Here is a 20,305-nt window from a genome sequence, read left to right on the forward strand (position 1 = left end):
ACTCAGACCCTTCTAGCTAAAAAAACCTATGGTGAGAACCATGTACTTATAAACAATGGGGATGCAACACTGACCCAAAACAGCAAAATGGTGCCAACAAACTCTATCTTACAAACTTAATAGCTAAATAATCAGATGTTCACAGCAAAGGCAGAAGCTCGACCTTCCCTGCTCAAAACAAAAAATACGAATCCTACTTACAGCTACAGAGCTGGGAGTTTATTAGTACTGCAGATGGTTTCTCTGTTTAGGGTCTGTGTTTAGGCTCTCTCAGAAGAGTACAAAACAGTTCAAATTCCATAGACACATATTTTTTCCTTAAGGTATTTTAGTGTTGTTTACCTATCCCTCATCTGCAGCAGTCTGTTTCTTTTTTTTTATTCTGAAGCTACAGTTTTAATACCCAGATTAAGCTGCTGTTGCTTTTGCATTATTAATTCGATAACAGTTCTGTGAAACAAGCACATTTCTACACAAACAAGTAGTTATTTTCACATACATTTATGTAAAAGGTATTCTTACTGGCAGCTCCATGACTGCAGCATCTGGATTGAAAGTTTTTTAAGTAATGGCAGGCAAATTTATTCTGTGATCACCATTCTATTTTGCACTTTCACATGATTCCACTTCTGAACCTGATCCAAAAATATTAACTACCAAGCACAAAGCTCTCCTAACATCACAAGAATCCTTCCAGCACTGAAATTTGAGGGTCAAACCCAATTCAAACCCCTAATCTGTATTTTTTACAGTTCCTGAGGAATCAAGTTTGGTTTATCAGCACCCTTGAGAGCTGTGCACTCCCACTCAAACATACACACCAAGCTCAGAGCAGGCAGCAGTACCCTGTGAGCAAACTCACCTGATCAGCTGAGGCAGACACTGGAGACTGGGCACTTGGGAGGTGAAAGATGAGGTCACAGACACCTCCTGTTCTAACAGTGATGTCACTGCATGGATCACTTTCAAGGCCTGAAATCCATGGCAGTCACAAGGTGAAAACATATCCTTCCCACCTCATAATTAATAAATACTGAACTCTGGCTTTTTTAGAAATTCTTAAAATGCAATATCTTTAATTAGTGAGAACCATTTTTGGGGGAGAAAGCTTTTCTTTAGAGAAGAATCTTTGGGGTTGTAAGAGTCGGTTCGAAGTTTTCTCTGATCTGCCTCACGACCATCATCAGAGACTGAGACCCTGGGACTGCACCACTCGCTCTGGACGGGAGTTTCTGGCCTGGCCCAGGTGGATGCTTGCCAAGGACTGTTTGTAGGTGTGTTTGGTGCTTGTCATGGTGCGCTGTGCTCGATCAGGGTACTGCCTGTAGCGTCCTGTTCCACCTGTTTCTTGGAGCAATGATGTCCACATACAAGAATCCATAAATCTCCCCACGGTTTGGCCAGAGGCCACTTGCTTTGGAAAAGGACTATAAAAAGTGACTTTCCTAAAGAGACTGAGAGATCTCTTTCTCCCCAATGGATTGAAGATGTGTCTCGTCGGACGACCACAAGGATGCATCCTGTCTGTTGGTAGCTATATCCCATCCTTTCCCTCTCTCTCTCTCTCTCTCTCTCTCTCTCTCTCTCCTTTTACCTCTCTTTCTCCCACTCTCTCTCTCTCTTTCTCTCCCTCTATCACAAAACCAAATTGATAGTCGCAATAAACTGCATTTCTGCTTTCTGCTGAACAAACCTGAGTCTCTTGCCTTTTGTCTTTTGCACCCTGGGGTCGAACGAACCATCACGACTCCCGCTCGGGTTGAGCAGATCGTGACAGGGGTCAAACCCCCAAACAAAGCCAGGTAGTTTTCAGCTCTGCTAGGCTGCTGGACAACACCCATATCCATGCAGGAGTTGCTGGATTTGGGGCTATTTGTAAATGTGGGGGTCTGCCTTGGCATTTTCCTCTCAGCCTCAATTAGTGCTGCCTTCTGTGCTGTGCTGGAGAGAGGCAGTGGCTCTGTCTGGGTGAGCTAGTGCTCCAGATGGAGAGGGGTGCCTGTAAGGGAACTGGAAGAAAAGCAGCTACAACCTAGTGAGTGCATGGACGGGATTTGGTGGAACACTGGCTGAAGCACCAATTGAGAGTGTGAGGAGGAGCAGCAGAATCCATCACTTGCTGTATTCAACACTTGAGCCTTTCTAGTAAATGTTGGCCAGGTCCCAGACCTGCTCCAGTCGCCATGCAGTAGAGTCAAGGCTCTTCTTTCCCCAGCAGCTGAGAGAACAATCCTTGCTTGTGCTGTGGGGCACAACCTGCACAGGCACAGTGTGTCCCTAAATGGAAGGGCTTTTCAGGGATTTCAACAGTCTCAATTTGGAGCACATCAGAGGATGAAAATCTGGGCTGATTCAGTGCAAGCCAGTGAAGCCCCAGCATTGTAAAGCCTGGAGTCCAGCTTCAGGGTCTCACCTGGACCTCTTCACTGCGTTTGTAGTTGGTATTAACATCAATCTAATACATGCTTTTTGCTGCAAACTCTTCTATATTTACACAAAGCCATTTCAAATGTCTTGGCAGCATCATCGGCCATTTGTGCCCCTGACTGACTGGTCCTCAAGGAAGGATTTAATCAGCACACAGAGGTGTTTGCTCTGATAGATAATGTTCTGTGGAATTGAAAATGCACAGGGTCAGTTGCCCAAAACTGGACAGGAGGGCCTGTCTGGAAAAGAGTCGCCATGTAAGAGGGCAGTGGCCAGACTTTGTCAGGTACATGATGAGATTTTCCAATCAAAGGGTGGTTTTGGCACCACCCTTGGAAGCACAGCCTTCCCAGAAGCAGGGGGGCGTCCGAAGACCTACGGGAGGACTCTGGGTCAGTGCTCGCAGTGAGCCCAGCAGGAACCACGCAATTTCCTCTGCTATGGTATTTATAGTGATAGAATGGGATCTCGTTCACGGCAGCAGTGGGGCAGGCGCTGGGGTGAGCGGATCTCGGGAATTGCGAGCGGGCGTTTTCCAGCAGGATGCAGCCCCTGCAGGCCGGAGCTGCCCCAGGGGCCGGGCACGGGCTGGGCACCGCGGGCACCCCCGGGCAGCCGCGTTCGGGCAGCGCAGCGGGCCCGGCCCCGGCGGCAGCGGAGCCCCGAAGGGAGCGCGGCCGGGACGGGAGCGCGGGCACCGCGGGCGGGCGGGGGCAGCGCGGCCGGCGGCAGCAGCCGGACACACAGCCGGGCCGGGCTCGGCCTCGGGCGGGGGCGCTGGGGGCAGCGGGGCCGCTCGCTGCCTCGCCCTGCGCCGGCGGGCGGCAGCGGCCCCGAGCCGGGGCCGGCGGAGCGGGGCCGCCGCTCCGGCAGCCGCTGGCCTCGGGGCCCGCCGCTGACACCCTCCGTGCCTGCGCTCCCGGCAACTGCCCTGCACAGCCCTCGCCTCCCGCTGCGCTCTGCCCTGCGCTCAGCCTGCCCAGATACAGCTGCGCCTCCTCACTGCCCGCTCCTGAGATGGAACAGGACAATAGGAACCCCCAGCCTGGGGATCTGATCGAGATCGACCGGCGTAGTTACCAGCACTGGGTCCTCTACGTGGGAAATGGATATGTCATTCAAGTGACAGGTTTGTGCAGCCTGTCAAGGTGCCAAATGGGTGCCCCAGGTGCCCTATCTCCATCCATGGACTGATATTGGATCCTGTGTGTAGCTGGCTTTTCCAGGTGCAGTCAGAACCCCATCTGAGGTCCTGCAGGGACCACAGAGTCTGTCTTTTTTATCTCCTCCTTGCCTTTCCCAGATCAAGGAATCCTATTCAGTTCAGATGGCATCACATCAACATTTACCGCCAGGGCCACGGTGAAGAAGGAGCTCCTGACTGAGGTGGCCGGCAATGATAATTGGCGTGTCAACAACAAGTATGATCGCCGCCATGTGCCTTTCTCAGTGGAGGAGATCATCCAGTGTGTTGAGAGCTGGCACTCTGCTCTGTCTGCACCCTGACAGTGCCCTCTCACTGAGTGCCACCTCCTAGGGGTGCAAACCTGGGCGTTACCCCTCTGCTTATGGAGCATGTACCTTTTGTAGATTTAATTATGCTGATTGTCTCTGCCTGTTTTCAGTTATCATTTCTGGGGCTAAATATAAGTACTTATCATATTTCTAACCTGTGTTTTACTTTCCCTTTACAGGCCATGACAGCACTTGAAAAGATCCGTTCCATTCTTGCTGGGGTAGGAACTTCCAGTGTCTCTGTTCTCATCATTTTTACTTTTCCGGCCACTCTTACTCTTGTAGCTGCTGATGGTGTTACTCTTCTTTCTGCTATCCTCAAGAGGAATTTATCAGATACCTTCATTTTTGACAAATTCATAAAGGCAAAGATTTATATACTACAAGATAGGTGCTGTTAGAAAGAGCTCAAGGAAGGCATGGAGTCCCTGGTCACTGTCCGGCTTTTGCCAGAAGTATAATGAAGACTACTAGCCACTGCTCTGATAATTAATTTATAGGCTTGTAAAAATGTAAATATCCAAACTCATCTGGCCTAAAATCATCTTTTATCTGTGTGAACATAGCTTTGTGTGCAGGTTCAACAGTTCAGCAACCAAGAATGTCACCATTTTATTTTCCACTCTCACCCTAGCCCCCCCACCACTTCCTCTTCAGTGCTTGCAGGCTCCCTACCCACATCCTGGTTTTTTCAGCTGCATTCTGATACATCCTCTGTCATATCTCAGCCTGCCTGCTTGCAGCTTCTTTCTGGTCTTACCTGTCTTCTGTAGGGAACCAATGCTCTGTGAAATGGGCTTGGGACCCGCCTTTTAACAAAACTCCTAAAAAAAGTCAAGTCTGCTCAGATTAACCCAAGTCCTGCCTTCTCATCCATGAGCAAAAAGCTGCAGTTGCAAGAGAGCTCTCAGTCATCTGACAGCTAGGTGGGCTAAATCATCTCTGGAGGACTCAAACAGAAAAGGAGAGATAGGCTTTTAAAGGTGATATTATCACCACAGACTTTTCTCTCTCCCTTCTCTAAGACTGGAAGTCTGGCAAGGTGAGACTACAAGTATCAGAGGAAATCTTTTGGATGTGTTGTTGTCGATTTAGCATTGGCCAAATTGCCGTGCACCCACTAGAATTATTTACTCATTTCCTGCTGTGAGATAGGATTAGGAGGAAGGCAAAACAGGCTCAAACTTAAAAAGTTACAAGGAAAAACTTTATTACTAGAAACTATAAAGAAAAAAAACCCTCAGAATGACATTTTCAGAACTTTTCTCCTCTCTCAACAACTTTTTTTTTTCCACACTGATGATGTACAGAAATAAATCACTCAGTTCACCATCTCTAAAAATAGTCTTTCACCAATTTACTTGGGAGAGGAGACTTCTCTTCAGTCTATGGAGGTATTTTGCCCACAAGAAAACAATTTTCTCATGGTATGTTATGGGATGGGAAACCCACTTCTGTACTAGAAGCACAGGGGGATCAGTTCAGGAAGGGAAACACTAACCAAGGGAGTTCTACCAAAGTGAAGGTAGCCTCAACCTCCCATAACCAAGCTGCCAGGTATTACAGAACAGAAGATGATCTGCCAGACCCCCTTAAAAAAACATCTGGTATATATGTCCAAGAAAAAAATTATAACCAAGGCTAGAGGGTCCCTTCCTCTAGCCAGGAAGAAGCATGGGAATCCCAGGTCTTTTAGACAGTGTAGATCTGATGGCCGGACATATTAACAGCAACAAAAATATGAGGCATTAGTTAATACTGGTGCATGGTGTACCCAAATGTCATCGGGACATGTGGGGGCAGAACCTATTTCTGTTGCTGGGGTGATGGGGGATTGCAGGAACTGGCTCTGCTGGGGACAGTGGCAGAAACATCCAATTGTGACTGGCCCAGAGGCATCTTTTTTAGCTCTCTCTCTCTGACATCACAAAAAGACATCCAGGCTACCGCTTACTGCACGGAGAATTCACCGGCGCCTGAGGGCGCTATCACCACCTGCTCGTGTGCCCGTAAATCCTGAACTCCCCCTCTCCCTGCCCTGCTCTGAGCTGGGTCGGGGCTGGTCCAGCACCGCTGCTCCTTCGGGGTTGCTCTGGGTTTCTCCACACAGCAGCCCGCACCCTCCTGCCTCCCCTAACCTGAACAAGCCTGATAGACGGTTTTTATCATCACTTCAAACTCATAGACTGTTCTAGGATTCTACTCTTTGAGCTTCCAAAACACTGAGGGCCTTAAAGAATTACTAAGGTAGCCAGGAGCCTTTGACTCACAGAGCTGTGGCCATTCTCACTTCAGTGACCAAATGTTGATTCTAAAGCTTTCATGGTCCCAGCACCAGCTCAGTCTTTGGCCAGGCAGTAGGAAGGCAAAGCCAGGATCCCTGTAGTACTGGGGCTGAGGGATGTGAAGAATGAGCTGTGAGGCACCCATGCTTCATCTCCCAGTGTACTGAGCCACACCATTTCCTTGTCACAAAGCTGATGTGTGGATTGTCTTGGAAGAAAACTTCCAAGGGAAAGTGTGCTTTATTGTCCTTTACCTGGAGTATCTGCCTCAAGTGTTTGGAACCAGGTATCCTGTATCCCACTTGTGAGACACAGAATCCTGTGTTGCTTTTCTTAAATGTAACTGCTGCACTGCAGGGAGAGGTGGGAACAGAACAGTTGTCTGTGAGAGGCTGCCTGGATATGTCTGCTCTGAACAGGTTAAAGCCCAGCCAGCAGAAAAGAATCAGACAGCCACTTGTAGGATATTCAGATTTCCCCAAACCAGGACCCTGGAAATATATCCCTTAGAACAAAGACATTCCTAAGGACAGGGGCCCTCTTCCCTACCTCAGCTCCCGTTATCTTTTAGGATTTCTATTGGTACTTAAAGTGTTACAATAATTGGTTCTTTTTGTACTTAGAATTTAGAGATAATTGGTTACTTTGAAATGTGTTAATTTTATTGGAAAAAAAGTCAATCCTCCAGAAACCTATAAATACCCTTGTATTGTTTAATGTAATTAGACGGTTGCTTGCAAGTCCCTTCGAAGATAATAAACTGTCTCCGGAACTTTTGCAACACTGTCTCAAGCTTTCGTTCGTCGCTAGCGAGTAGCTGCAAGTAGCCACTGTAGTTCTGGGCTATCCGGACTCTTAGTAGTTGCTTGGAGGAGAGCAAGGAAGCTCCTGCTCTCCCAAAAAACCCAGCTACAGCCACTCACTCGCTCACTCCCTCCCCTGAAAACCCCATCAGGCAAGGAATCAGAAGAGTTGAAGTGAAAAACTTGTGGCTTTAGGTAAAGTTGGTTTAGTAGGTGTATAAAAAACTCGATTTTGGATTCCTGGAAATGAAATCAAAACTTCTTTCTTGGGCAAACTCTTTAGGTGGATATACAGCAACCTATGAACATTTTACTTTCTGAACCCGGAGCGTTCTCACTGCACACCCTGAGAAAGGAGTGCTGTGGGAGCATATGGATCTCTCACTTCTCTACTTCATCCTGGGACACAAGAGAACTGGCATTATTTTATCTGGGAAACTGTCTTGCTGCTCTTGAATCTGTAACATTTCACAGAATGCAGAAGTTTGCAATTGTACTGTGCTTCTCTGTGCAGTCAGGGTGATGTTGCTCATTATGAGGCTGCCTTCTATGGAGCCTGGTGAGTGCATTGACAGGATTTGGTGAAACACTGCCCAAACCATGTGGTGAGAGTGTGAGGAGGAGCAGCAGAAACCATCACTTGCTGCATTTTGAGCTGCTATAGGAGATATTGGCAAGGCCCAAGTCCTGCAGTTGCAGGAACTTGGAACAGAGTCAAGGCTGCTCTTTTCCCAAGACCCAAGAGAAATATCCTTGATTATGGTCAGGGCCATGGGTACAGCCTGTCCCTAAATGGAAAGGCTTTTGCAGAGATTTCAACCATGTGTATGAGGTGCACATCAGAGGAAGAATATCTGAGCTGATTCAGTGCAAGCCAGAAATGCACCAGCATTGTGCAACCTGGTGCCCTTCTCTATGTTTTTGTGTGGGGTTAGCATAAATCTAATCCACCTGCTTTTTCCTGAAAAGACTTTTGCATGTCCAAGAGGCCATTCAGGATCCTTCTGCAGCATCCTCTGCCATTATTGGTACCAAGTATTTGACTGGTAGCCAAGCCAGGTTTAAGCATGAACCAGTTGTTCTGCAAGAAAACGTCCAGCGGAGTGCGGAGTGACAGGGTGCAGGATCAGGGCTGCTGCACTTCGCAGGACGACACGGGGATAGAGTCTCCCCATGAGGAGGTGATGGCCCTATTTTCGGCAACAAGATCATGTTTTCCACTCGACGAGTGGATTTGACAGTGCCATAGGAGAGGAGCCTTTCCTCTGTAGGAATGGGTGGTGTGAGATGTCGAGCTCCGGGGCCGGACAGGCGGTGATGACGAAACGACCGTTTATAGCGGGAGGCAGCGCCCCGGGACCCTGTCCAGGGCAGCAGCGGGACAGGTGCTGGGGTGAGCAGATCTCGGGAAATGCGAGCGGGCGTTTTCCAGCAGGATGCAGCCCCTGCAGGCCGGAGCTGCCCCAGGGGCCGGGCACGGGCTGGGCACCGCGGGCACCCCCGGGCAGCCGCGTTCGGGCAGCGCAGCGGGCCCGGCCCCGGCGGCAGCGGAGCCCCGAAGGGAGCGGGGCCGGGACGGGAGCGCGGGCACCGCGGGCGGGCGGGGGCAGCGCGGCCGGCGGCAGCAGCCGGACACACAGCCGGGCCGGGCTCGGCCTCGGGCGGGGGCGCTGGGGGCAGCGGGGCCGCTCGCTGCCTCGCCCTGCGCCGGCGGGCGGCAGCGGCCCCGAGCCGGGGCCGGCGGAGCGGGGCCGCCGCTCCGGCAGCCGCTGCCCTCGGGGCCCGCCGCTGACACCCTCCGTGCCTGCGCTCCCGGCAGCTGCCCTGCACAGCCCTCGCCTCCCGCTGCGCTCTGCCCTGCGCTCAGCCTGCCCAGATACAGCTGCGCGTCCTGACTGCACGATCCTGAGATGGAACAGGACAATAGGAACCCCCAGCCTGGGGATCTGATCGAGATTGACCGGCGTGTTTGCCAGCATTGGGCCCTCTACACGGGAAATGGATATGTTATCCATGTGTCAGGTAAGGCTTGTGCAACCTGGCACGGTGCCGAGTCGGTATTGGAGTGCCCCAGGAGCCCTGTCTACCTCCATGGGCCGGTACTGGACCCTGCATGTGTAGCTGGCTTTTCCAGCTGCAGTCATAAACCCATCTGAGGTCCTGCAGGGGCCAGAGAGGATCTGCCTGCCTCTTTATCCCCTCCTTGCCTTCCCCAGATGAAGGAGCCCATTCCAGTTCGGGTAGCATCAAATCAGTATGGGCCGCCATGGTCAAGGTGAGGAAGGAGCTCCTGACTGAGGTGGCTGGAAATGATAAATGGCGTGTTAACAACAAGTATGACCGCTCCCGCACTCCTCGTCCCGTGAAGGAGATCATCCGGCGTGCTGAGCGCTGGGTTGGCAGGGAGGTGCCATATGATGTGCTTTGGAAGAACTGTGAGCACTTTGTGACCAAGCTCCGCTATGAAGTAGAACTTTATGAGCAGGTGCGTGTCACAGGGTGAGCCCTGGGTGCTCCCAGAGCAGCTCCTGGCTGCTGGCTGTGAGCTGGGCACTGGGACACAGCCTGCAGCCTGCATGGGCACAGCCCAGTGCCAGGCGTGGGCTCCAAACCAGCGCTGCCTCTGGCCTGCCCAGAGCCCCTGACCTGGAGGGGCACTCTGCTCTGTCTGCACCCTGACAGTGCCCTCTCACTGAGTGCCACCTCCTGGGGCTACAAACCTGGATGTTACCCCTTCTGCTGATGGAGCACATGTCTTTCACTGATTTATGAACTCTGATTATCCCTGCCGTTTCTACATTATCACACAGGGGGAGAGTAAATATAAGTGCTCCTTATGTTTCCAGCCTGTGTTTTACTTTCACTTTACAGGACAAAGAATCATCTTCTGACGGTGCTGCAGCAGCAATCGGAGCTATTGTTGCTGGTGTGGTTGCTGTTGCTGTGATGATACTGTCCAGGATATAGTATTGCTGCTTGGCTGCCAGGTAGAGCTCAGAGCAATCCAGGGGGAGCCCCTAACCACAGCAGCCACTGGTCAGATTTTGCTACACCTACCATCAACGTTTCCTAGGCACTCTGCCACCCTTGCTGTAAACATTAAACAATCCTCAATAAAATATCTGAAATCCAAACTCATATTGCCCTAAAATCCTCATTTTTCTGAGTATAGCTTAATGCTCAAGTTTAACAATTTAGCCTTTCTTCTCCATGCCATCCTACTAAGAAATTATAAATCAAGAGCGTCATTGTCTGCAAAAAGATAGGCAGGGCATGAGCTATGTCTTGAAACCTGTGTTTGTGCTGCCTATACTCAGAAGTTCCTAGGAAGTGGAGAGATAGGGAGCAAGGGCAGGTTTACAGGCTGTATTCCTTAGTGTTTTACAGGTCATTCTGATTTCAGTACGATGGTGTTTTGGTCAGTTTTTGCTGGCCTACAAAGTGTTCCTTTCCCTGGCTCTGATGACTCTCTCTGTCAGTAGCAGGCTCCCAGTGTGGGGTGGTCTGATGAAAAAACCACAGCTGCCTTTTTCTCTGTCAGCTCTTTCATCCACTCTTCCACCAAAATTTCCCACTTCACCCCTCAAAGTGCAGTGATTGTTTGCCTTGAATCTGAACAAGCCTGATAGATGGTTTTTATCATCACTTCAGACTCACAGTGCATTCTAGGATTCTACTCTTTGAGCTTCTAAAACACTGAGAGCCTTAAAGAATTACTAAGGCAACCAAGAGCCTTTGACTCACAGAGCTGTGGCCATTCTCACTTCAGTGACCAAATGTTGATTCTAAAGCTTTCATGGTCCCAGCACCAGCTCAGTCTTTGGCCAGGCAGTAGGAAGACAAAGCCAGGGTCCCTGTAGTACTGGGGCTGAGGGATGTGAAGAATGAGCTGTGAGGCACCCATGCTTCATCTCCCAGTGTACTGAGCCACACCATTTCCTTGTCACAAAGCTGATGTGTGGATTGTCTTGGAAGAAAACTTCCAAGGGAAAGTGTGCTTTATTGTCCTTTACCTGGAGTATCTGCCTCAAGTGTTTGGAACCAGGTATCCTGTATCCCACTTGTGAGACACAGAATCCTGTGTTGCTTTTCTTAAATGTAACTGCTGCACTGCAGGGAGAGGTGGGAACAGAACAGTTGTCTGTGAGAGGCTGCCTGGATATGTCTGCTCTGAACAGGTTAAAGCCCAGCCAGCAGAAAAGAATCAGACAGCCACTTGTAGGATATTCAGATTTCCCCAAACCAGGACCCTGGAAATATATCCCTTAGAACAAAGACATTCCTAAGGACAGGGGCCCTCTTCCCTACCTCAGCTCCCGTTATCTTTTAGGATTTCTATTGGTACTTAAAGTGTTACAATAATTGGTTCTTTTTGTACTTAGAATTTAGAGATAATTGGTTACTTTGAAATGTGTTAATTTTATTGGAAAAAAAGTCAATCCTCCAGAAACCTATAAATACCCTTGTATTGTTTAATGTAATTAGACGGTTGCTTGCAAGTCCCTTCGAAGATAATAAACTGTCTCCGGAACTTTTGCAACACTGTCTCAAGCTTTCGTTCGTCGCTAGCGAGTAGCTGCAAGTAGCCACTGTAGTTCTGGGCTATCCGGACTCTTAGTAGTTGCTTGGAGGAGAGCAAGGAAGCTCCTGCTCTCCCAAAAAACCCAGCTACAGCCACTCACTCGCTCACTCCCTCCCCTGAAAACCCCATCAGGCAAGGAATCAGAAGAGTTGAAGTGAAAAACTTGTGGCTTTAGGTAAAGTTGGTTTAGTAGGTGTATAAAAAACTCGATTTTGGATTCCTGGAAATGAAATCAAAACTTCTTTCTTGGGCAAACTCTTTAGGTGGATATACAGCAACCTATGAACATTTTACTTTCTGAACCCGGAGCGTTCTCACTGCACACCCTGAGAAAGGAGTGCTGTGGGAGCATATGGATCTCTCACTTCTCTACTTCATCCTGGGACACAAGAGAACTGGCATTATTTTATCTGGGAAACTGTCTTGCTGCTCTTGAATCTGTAACATTTCACAGAATGCAGAAGTTTGCAATTGTACTGTGCTTCTCTGTGCAGTCAGGGTGATGTTGCTCATTATGAGGCTGCCTTTCTATGGAGCCTGGTGAGTGCATTGACAGGATTTGGTGAAACACTGCCCAAACCATGTGGTGAGAGTGTGAGGAGGAGCAGCAGAAACCATCACTTGCTGCATTTTGAGCTGTTATAGAAGATATTGGCAAGGCCCAAGTCCTGCAGTTGCCATGGAACAGAGTCAAGGCTGCTCTTTTCCCAAGACCCAAGAGAAATATCCTTGATTATGGTCAGGGCCATGGGTACAGCCTGTCCCTAAATGGAAAGGCTTTTGCAGAGATTTCAACCATGTGTATGAGGTGCACATCAGAGGAAGAATATCTGAGCTGATTCAGTGCAAGCCAGAAATGCACCAGCATTGTGCAACCTGGTGCCCTTCTCTATGTTTTTGTGTGGGGTTAGCATAAATCTAATCCACCTGCTTTTTCCTGAAAAGACTTTTGCATGTCCAAGAGGCCATTCGAGATCCTTCTGCAGCATCCTCTGCCATTATTGGTACCAAGTGTTTGACTGGTAGCCAAGCCAGGTTTAAGCATGATCCAGTTGTTCTGCAAGAAAACGTCCAGCGGAGTGACAAGGTGCAGGATCAGGGCTGCTGCACTTCGCAGGACGACACGGGGATAGAGTCTCCCCATGAGGAGGTGATGGCCCTATTTTCGGCAACAAGATCATGTTTTCCACTCGACGAGTGGATTTGACAATGCCCTAGGAGAGGAGCCTTTCCTCTGTAGGAATGGGTGGTGTGAGATGTCGAGCTCCGGGGCCGGACAGGCGGTGATGACGAAACGACCGTTTATAGCGGGAGGCAGCGCCCCGGGACCTCATCCAGGGCAGCAGCGGGACAGGTGCTGGGGTGAGCGGGTCTCGGGAATTGCGAGCGGGCGTTTTCCAGCAGGATGCAGCCCCTGCAGGCCGGAGCTGCCCCAGGGGCCGGGCACGGGCTGGGCACCGCGGGCACCCCCGGGCAGCCGCGTTCGGGCAGCGCAGCGGGCCCGGCCCCGGCGGCAGCGGAGCCCCGAAGGGAGCGCGGCCGGGACGGGAGCGCGGGCACCGCGGGCGGGCGGGGGCAGCGCGGCCGGCGGCAGCAGCCGGACACACAGCCGGGCCGGGCTCGGCCTCGGGCGGGGCCGCTGGGGGCAGCGGGGCCGCTCGCTGCCTCGCCCTGCGCCGGCGGGCGGCAGCGGCCCCGAGCCGGGGCCGGCGGAGCGGGGCCGCCGCTCCGGCAGCCGCTGCCCTCGGGGCCCGCCGCTGACACCCTCCGTGCCTGCGCTCCCGGCAGCTGCCCTGCACAGCCCTCGCCTCCCGCTGCGCTCTGCCCTGCGCTCAGCCTGCCCAGATACAGCTGCGCCTCCTGACTGCAGGATCCTGAGATGGGACAGAAAAACAGCAACCCCCAGCCTGGGGACCTGATCGAGATCTTCCGGCGTGGTTACCGGCACTGGGCCCTCTACATGGGCGATGGATATGTCATCCATGTGACAGGTTTGTGCAGCCTGTCAAGGTGCCAAGTGGGCGCCCCAGGTGCCCTTTCTCCATCCATGGGCTGATATTGGACCTTGTGTGTAGCTGGTTTTCCAGGTGCAGTCAGAAACCCATCTGAGGTCCTGCAGGGGCCTCAGGGATTCTGACTGTCTGCCTTATATCCCCCCTGCCTTCTCCAGATGAAGGAATCGTAATCAGTACAGATGGCATCACATCAACATTTAGTGGCAAGGCCACGGTGAAGAAGGAGCTCCTGACTGAGGTGGCCGGCAATGCTAAATGGCGTGTCAACAACAAGTATGATCGCCGCCATGTGCCTTTCTCAGTGGAGGAGATCATCCAGCGTGCTGAGAGCTGCGTTGGCAGGGAGGTGGAATTTAGTGTGCTTAACAACAACTGTGAGCACTTTGTGACAGAGCTCCGCTATGGAGTACGACTCTCTGACCAGGTGAGTGTGACAGGGTGAGCCCTGGGTGCTCCCAGAGCAGCTCCTGGCTGCTGGCTGTGAGCTGGGCACTGGGACACAGCCTGCAGCCTGCATGGGCACAGCCCAGTGCCAGGCATGGGCTCCAAACCAGCGCTGCCTCTGGCCTGCCCAGAGCCCCTGCACCTGGAGGGGCACTCTGCTCTGTCTGCACCCTGACAGTGCCCTGCCACTGAGTGCCACCTCCTACGGGTGCAAACCTGGGTGTTACCCATTCAGCTTATGGGGTACATGCCTCTTTTTGATTTAATTACCCTGATGGTCCCTGCTGAGTCTGTATTATCATGCAAGGGGGCTGTAAACATAAGTGCTCCTCAGCCTGTGTTTTACTTTCCCTTTATAGGTCAGAAATGTAGTTTTCCGTACTGTGGTAGGCTCAGGAACTGTCCTTCTGTCTCATGTGGCTAATTCTGTTGTGGGGTATGTCTCTTCTAAATCGAGTAAAGAGAGTAACTGCTAGTGATGGGCCATCAGGAAGAACTCAGAGCAAGGCAGGAGGAGTCCCTGGACACAGCTGTCACTTGTCAACTTTTGCTACTCCTTCCCTCAAGGCTTCCTTGCAACTGTGCCTTTCTGGAAACATTAAATAAGACTTAATAAAATGTCAGAAACTCAAACTTTATTTGCCCCAAATCCTCTTTTATCTAAGTATAACTTTGCATCTAAGTTCAACTGTTTGGCCTTGCTTTTCCCTTTTATCTCATTAAGAAAAGTCAGGATTGGCATTATTTAAGGTGGCCTACAGCTGTACTAGCCTTCTTGCTTTATCTGCCCTTATTTCATTGCCTATGATGATTTATGCGGTAGTCTGGGTGCATTTGCACAGGTACCAGCTTTTCATCCATTTTCATCAATTATTTCCTGTAGGCTTTTTCTGTATATCCATGATTTTTTACCTCAACTTTCTGAAAAAGTAAAAAAAAATTACTGCTGAGTGTTTTCCAGCTGAGGCTGTATGTAGGAGGGAAAGCCTTGGCTGGAATATCTGCAAAGGAGCAGGCAGGGCATGTGCAGTGTCTTGGAGTCTGTGCTGCCTAAACTGAGAAACTCGTGGGAGGTTGGGAGGCTGGATGGAAGAGCAGGTCCTATGAGCTGTATTCTTCAGAGTTTTAAAGGAGTGCTGTGATTTTGGGATGATGGTGTTTTGTTTGGTTTTTCCCTGCCTACAAAGCATTTTTTAGTGTACTGAGCCACACCATTTCCTTGTCACAAAGCTGATGTGTGGATTGTTTTGGAAGAAAACTTCCAAGGGGAGTAGGCTTTATTGTCCTGGTGGTACCTCGAGTATCTGCCTCAAGTGTTTGGAACCAGGTAACCTGCATCCCGCTTGTGAGACACAGAATCCTGTGTTGCTTTTCTTACATGCAATTACCTGCATTGCTGGGACAGGTGAGAGCAGGACAGCTGTCTGTGAGAGGCTGGCTGGTTTTGTCTGCTCTGAACACATCGTGCTGCCGACCCTCAGCGCAGCCACGTCCTGGCACAGAGCGCAGCGCTGCCCCTGGCACCGCGCCCCGAGAGCGAGAGAGCTCAAAACCGGCTACGAAACTGCCGAACCCCCATTCCCTGCCACAAACGGATCCGTTGGTGTCCAGGGCTATCAGACAATTCCTTCATATGGCTCATTCACCCGCATTCTATCTCCACGTATTCACCCTCTCCTGCTTCCGGCGTCCTCACGATGACAATGGGAAAAATTCACTAAGAAGCCTGAACACGTAAGAGTGGGAAAGCTCTGGCTGCCAGGTCTGCAAATAGACACGCAGGGCACGTACCGTGTCTTGAAACCTGTGCTTGTGCTGCCTAAGCTGAGCAGCTCCTGGGAAGTGGAGAGATAGGAAGCAAGGGAAGGTCTTACAGGCTGTATCCTTCAGTCTGTTACAGGGTTATTCTGATTTTGGTGCCATGGTGTTTTCCCCTGACTACAAAGTTTTCCTATCCCTGACTCTTCTGACTATTTTGCAGCGGCAGACCCACAGTGTGGAAAGGTCTGACAGAGAAACCCCAGCTTCTCTTTTCTCTGTCAGCTCTTTGTTCCTCTGTGCCATCAAAATTTCCCACTTCACACCTGTATTTGCAGTGCTTGCTGACTTTGGACCAGAACAAGCCTGATAGACGATTTTTATCATCACTTCAAACTCATAGCCTGTTCTAGGATTCTACTCTTTGAGCTGCCAAAACATTGAGGGCCTTAAAGAATTACTAAGGCAGCCAGGAAACTTTGACTCACAGAGCTGTGGCCATTCTCACTTCAGTGACCAAATGTTGATTCTAAAACTTTCATAGTGCCAGTACCAGCTCAATCTTTGGCCAGGCAGCAGGAAGACAAAGCCAGGATCCCTGCAGTGCTGGGGCTGAGGGATGTGAAGAATGAGCTGTGAGGCACCCATGCTTCATCTCCCAGTGTACTGAGCCACACCATTTCCTTGTCACAAAGCTGATGTGTGGATTGTCTTGGAAGAAAACTTCCAAGGGAAAGTGTGCTTTATTGTCCTTTAGCTGGAGTATCTGCCTCAAGTGTTTGGAACCAGGTAACCTGCATCCCACTTGTGAGACACAGAATCCTGTGTCGCTGTTGTTACATGCAACTGCTGCACTGCAGGGAGAGGTGGGAGCAGAACAGCTGTCTGTGAAAGGCTGCCTGGTTTTGTCTGCTCTAAACAATTTCTACAGGTTTAACCCCAGGCAACAACAAAGCACCAGGCAGCCACTCACTAGCTCCCCTGCCAGCCCCATTAATGAGAGAATCAGAAGAGTTGAAGTGAAAAACTTGTGGTTTGAGAAAAAATTGTTTAGTAGGTAAACAAAAGCTCTACATTGGAGGAAAGCGAAGCAAGGAATTAATCCACTGCTTTTTTAAAATGGCAGTTTTGTAATGTTTGAAATAACCAGGCCAAGATTTCCGCCTGTATTTTGTACTGCCTTTCTTATTATATCTGAGTAAAGTTCTTGTCTTTTAATGCAGGAAAACACATCATAATCAAACTTAAGCTAAAACTCGGTTTTAGATTCCTGTAAATAGAATCAAAACTTGTTTTATGCCTAGGCAATTTAGATAGTTATACAATGATCCATGATATTTTACCTTTCTGCACTCAGAGCATTCTCAATTGCACACCCTGACAAAGGAGTGCTGTGTGAGGGCAGCACATGGACCTTTCACTTCTTCGTCCTGGAACACGAGAGAACTGGCATCTATTATGTGGGGAATTGTCTTGTCATTCTTGAACAGTGTAACATTTCAGGGAATACAGAAGTTTTCAATGGTACTGTGCTTCTCTGCAGTTAGGGTGATGTTGCTCATTATGAGACTGCTTTCCATGGAGCCTGGTGGGCTTGTTCTCCAAGAACTGTGAGCACTTTGTGACAAAACTCCGCTATGGAGAGGCATTCTCTGACCAGGTGAGTGTGACAGGGTGAGCCCTGGGTGCTCCCAGAGCAGCTCCTGGCTGCTGGCTGTGAGCTGGGCACTGGGACACAGCCTGCAGCCTGCATGGGCACAGCCCAGTGCCAGGCGTGGGCTCCAAACCAGCGCTGCCTCTGGCCTGACCAGAGCCCCTGCACCTGGAGGGGCACTCTGCTCTGTCTGCACCCTGACAGTGCCCTGCCACTGAGTGCCACCTCCTAGGGGTGCAAACCTGGGTGTTACCCATTCAGCTTATGGAGTACGTGCCTCTTTTTGATTTAATTACCCTAATGGTCCCTGCTGCGTCTGTATTATCATGCAAGGGGGCTGTAAACATAAGTGCTCCTCAGCCTGTGTTTTACTTTCCCTTTATAGGTCAGAAATGTAGTTTTCCGTACTGTGGTAGCCGCAGAAACTTTCCTTCTGTCTCATATGGCTACTGCTGTTGTGAAGAGCTTCTCTTCTAATTCGAGTAAAGAGAGGAACTGCTAGTGATGGGCTGTCAGGAAGAGCTCAGAGCAAGGCAGGAGGAGCCCCTGGACACAGCTGTCACTGGTCAACTTTTGCTACACCTTCCCTCAAGGCTTCCTTGCAACGGTGCCTTTCTGGAAACTATTAAATAAGCCTTGATAAAATGCCAGAAACCCCAACATTATTTGCCCCAAATACTCTTTTATCTAAGTATAACTTTGCATCTAAGTTCAACTATTTAGCCTTGCTTTTCTCTTTTATCTCATGAAGAAAAGTCAAGATTGGCATCATTTAAGGTAGCCTACAGCTGTACTAGCCTTCTTGCTTTATCTACTCTTATTTCATTGCCTATGATGATTTTTGTGGTAGTCTGGGTGCATTTGCACAGGTACCAGCTTTTCATTCATTTTCATCAATTGGATCCTGTAGCCTTTTTCTGTATATCCGTGATTTTTTACCTCAACTTTCTGAAAAAGTAAAAAAAAAATTACTGCTGAGTGTTTTCCAGCTGAGGCTCTATGTAGGAGGGAAAGCCTTGGCTGGAATATCTGCAAAGGAGCAGGCAGGGCATGTGCAGTGTCTTGGAGTCTGTGCTGCCTAAACTGAGAAACTCGTGGGAGGTTGGGAGGTTGGATGGAAGAGCAGGTCCTATGAGCTGTATCCTTCAGAGTTTTAAAGGAGTGCTGTGATTTTGGGATGATGGTGTTTTGTTTGATTTTTCCCTGCCTACAAAGCATTTTTTAGTGTACTGAGCCACACCATTTCCTTGTCACAAAGCTGATGTGTGGATTGTCTTGGAAGAAAACTTCCAAGAGGAGTATGCTTTATTGTCCTGGTGGTACCTCGAGTATCTGCCTCAAGTGTTTGGAACCAGGTAACCTGCATCCCACTTGTGAGACACACAATCCTGTGTTGCTTTTCTTACATGCAATTACCTGCATTGCTGGGACAGGTGAGAGCAGGACAGCTGTCTGTGAGAGGCTGGCTGATTTTGTCTGCTCTGAACAGGTTGTCCCAGTTTAACCCCAGCCAGCAGCAAAGCACCAGGCAGCCACTCACTCACTCCCTGCTCAGCCTCATCCAGAAAGTAATCAGAAGAGCTGAAGTGAAAAACTTTTGCCTTTAGAGAAAGGTGGATGAGTAGGTGTATCATAAGCTGTGCAAGCAAACAAAGCAAAACAGAAAATTAATTCACTGCTTTTTTAAATGACAGTTTTATAATGCTTGAAATAAACAAGCCAACACTTCCTGTTGTTTCGTAATGCCCATTGTCGTTACATCTGAATAACGCTCTTAGTTTCAATACAGGAAGGCATGTTATAATCAAAATGAAACTGAAACTCATTTTGGATTCTTGGAAATTGGATCAAAGCTTGTTTCATGGCTAATTAAGTGGTTATACAGCAACTCATAGACTTTTACCTTTATGTTCTCAGAGAATTCTGTCTCCACACACTGCTAAGGGAGCACTGTGTGAGGGCAGCATACGGACCTCCCACACCTCTACTTAGTCCTCCAAGAGAAGAATATCAGAATCACTTCCTTTGGGGAATGTCTTGCTGTACATCTAAGCTGTAACATTTCAAGGAATGTGGCAGTTTGCAATTGTACCGTGCTTCTCTTTGCAGTCGGGGTGATGTTGCTCATTATGGGGCTGCCTTTCCCTGGAGCCTGGTGGGTGCATTGACAGGATTTGGTGGAACACTGTCTGAAGCACCAACTGAGAGTGTGAAGAACAGCAGAATCCATCACTTGCTGTATTCAACACTCCTGAGCCTTTCTAGGAAATGTTGGCCAGGTCCCAGACCTGCTCCAGTTGCCATGCAGTAGAGTCAAGGCTCTTTCCCCAGCAGCTGAGAGAACAATCCTTGCCTTGTGCTGTGGGGCAAGCACACAGCATAGGCTCAGTGTGTCCCTAAATCTATAGGCTTTTTAGGGATTTCAACAGAATTTGGAGCACATCAGAGGATGAAAATCTGGGCTGAGTCAGTGCAAGCTAGTGAAGCCCCAGCATTGTAAAGCCTGGAGTCCAGCTTCAGGATCTCATCTGGTCCTCTTCACTGCATTTGTAGTTGGTCTTAACATCAATCCAATCCATGATTTTTGCTGCAAAGTCTTTTGCATTTAAATAAAGCCATTTCAAATGTCTTGGCAGCATCGTCTGCTGTTTCTGGTCCTGACTGACTGGTCCTCAAGGCAGGATTTAATCAGCACACAGAGGTGTTTGCTCTGATAGATAATGTTCTGTGGATTGAAACGGCACATTTTCAGTTGCCCAAAACTGGACAGGTGGCCCTCTCTGGAATAGAGTCTCCATTTAACAGGACTATATTTCAAGCAC

The 20,305-nt window shown here is 49.6% G+C and overlaps 2 protein-coding genes across 5 annotated transcripts in view; both read left to right on the top strand.

The window, feature by feature from the left end:
- LOC130256689 (uncharacterized) overlaps positions 1 to 10,168 on the top strand; it is a 54,580-nt gene extending 44,412 nt beyond the window's left edge. Inside the window, exons 13-14 of one of the 2 annotated variants that reach the window (XM_056498543.1) lie at positions 9,247 to 9,515; positions 9,902 to 10,168. In XM_056498543.1, the coding sequence (XP_056354518.1) occupies positions 9,247 to 9,515; positions 9,902 to 9,997 (365 nt within the window). In that variant the 3' untranslated portion in view covers positions 9,998 to 10,168. Of the gene's footprint in view, positions 1 to 3,730; positions 4,472 to 9,246; positions 9,516 to 9,901 lie in introns of those variants that run through there. The other variant, XM_056498544.1, reaches the window with a different exon arrangement.
- Positions 10,169 to 13,267: 3,099 nt separating this feature from the next.
- LOC130256693 (phospholipase A and acyltransferase 1-like) lies at positions 13,268 to 20,305 on the top strand. Of its 3 annotated transcripts, none has more exons than XM_056498552.1 (3): positions 13,268 to 13,603; positions 13,783 to 14,051; positions 19,593 to 20,305. In XM_056498552.1, exons 1-3 carry the CDS (start codon positions 13,492 to 13,494, stop codon positions 19,599 to 19,601), a joined length of 390 nt encoding a protein of 129 aa, XP_056354527.1. In that variant the 5' UTR covers positions 13,268 to 13,491; the 3' UTR covers positions 19,602 to 20,305. The 3 variants fall into 3 exon arrangements, with proteins under 3 accessions (XP_056354527.1, XP_056354525.1, XP_056354526.1); XM_056498550.1 differs by lacking the exon at positions 19,593 to 20,305 and adding an exon at positions 14,431 to 14,704; XM_056498551.1 differs by lacking the exon at positions 19,593 to 20,305 and adding an exon at positions 17,869 to 19,271 and having other exon boundaries at positions 13,271 to 13,603.

This window comes from Oenanthe melanoleuca, chromosome 9 (genome assembly GCF_029582105.1).
Source record: "Oenanthe melanoleuca isolate GR-GAL-2019-014 chromosome 9, OMel1.0, whole genome shotgun sequence".
NCBI lineage: Eukaryota > Metazoa > Chordata > Aves > Passeriformes > Muscicapidae > Oenanthe > Oenanthe melanoleuca.

Excerpts from the sequence above, each read along its gene's own strand:
- LOC130256693 (XM_056498550.1), top strand. The coding sequence starts at position 13,492 with ATGGGACAGAAAAACAGCAACCCCCAGCCTGGGGACCTGATCGAGATC. Across the intron at positions 13,604-13,782 it reads ATATGTCATCCATGTGACAG|ATGAAGGAATCGTAATCAGT; the intron begins GTTTGTGCAGCC and ends TGCCTTCTCCAG. Across the intron at positions 14,052-14,430 it reads GAGTACGACTCTCTGACCAG|GTCAGAAATGTAGTTTTCCG; the intron begins GTGAGTGTGACA and ends TTCCCTTTATAG.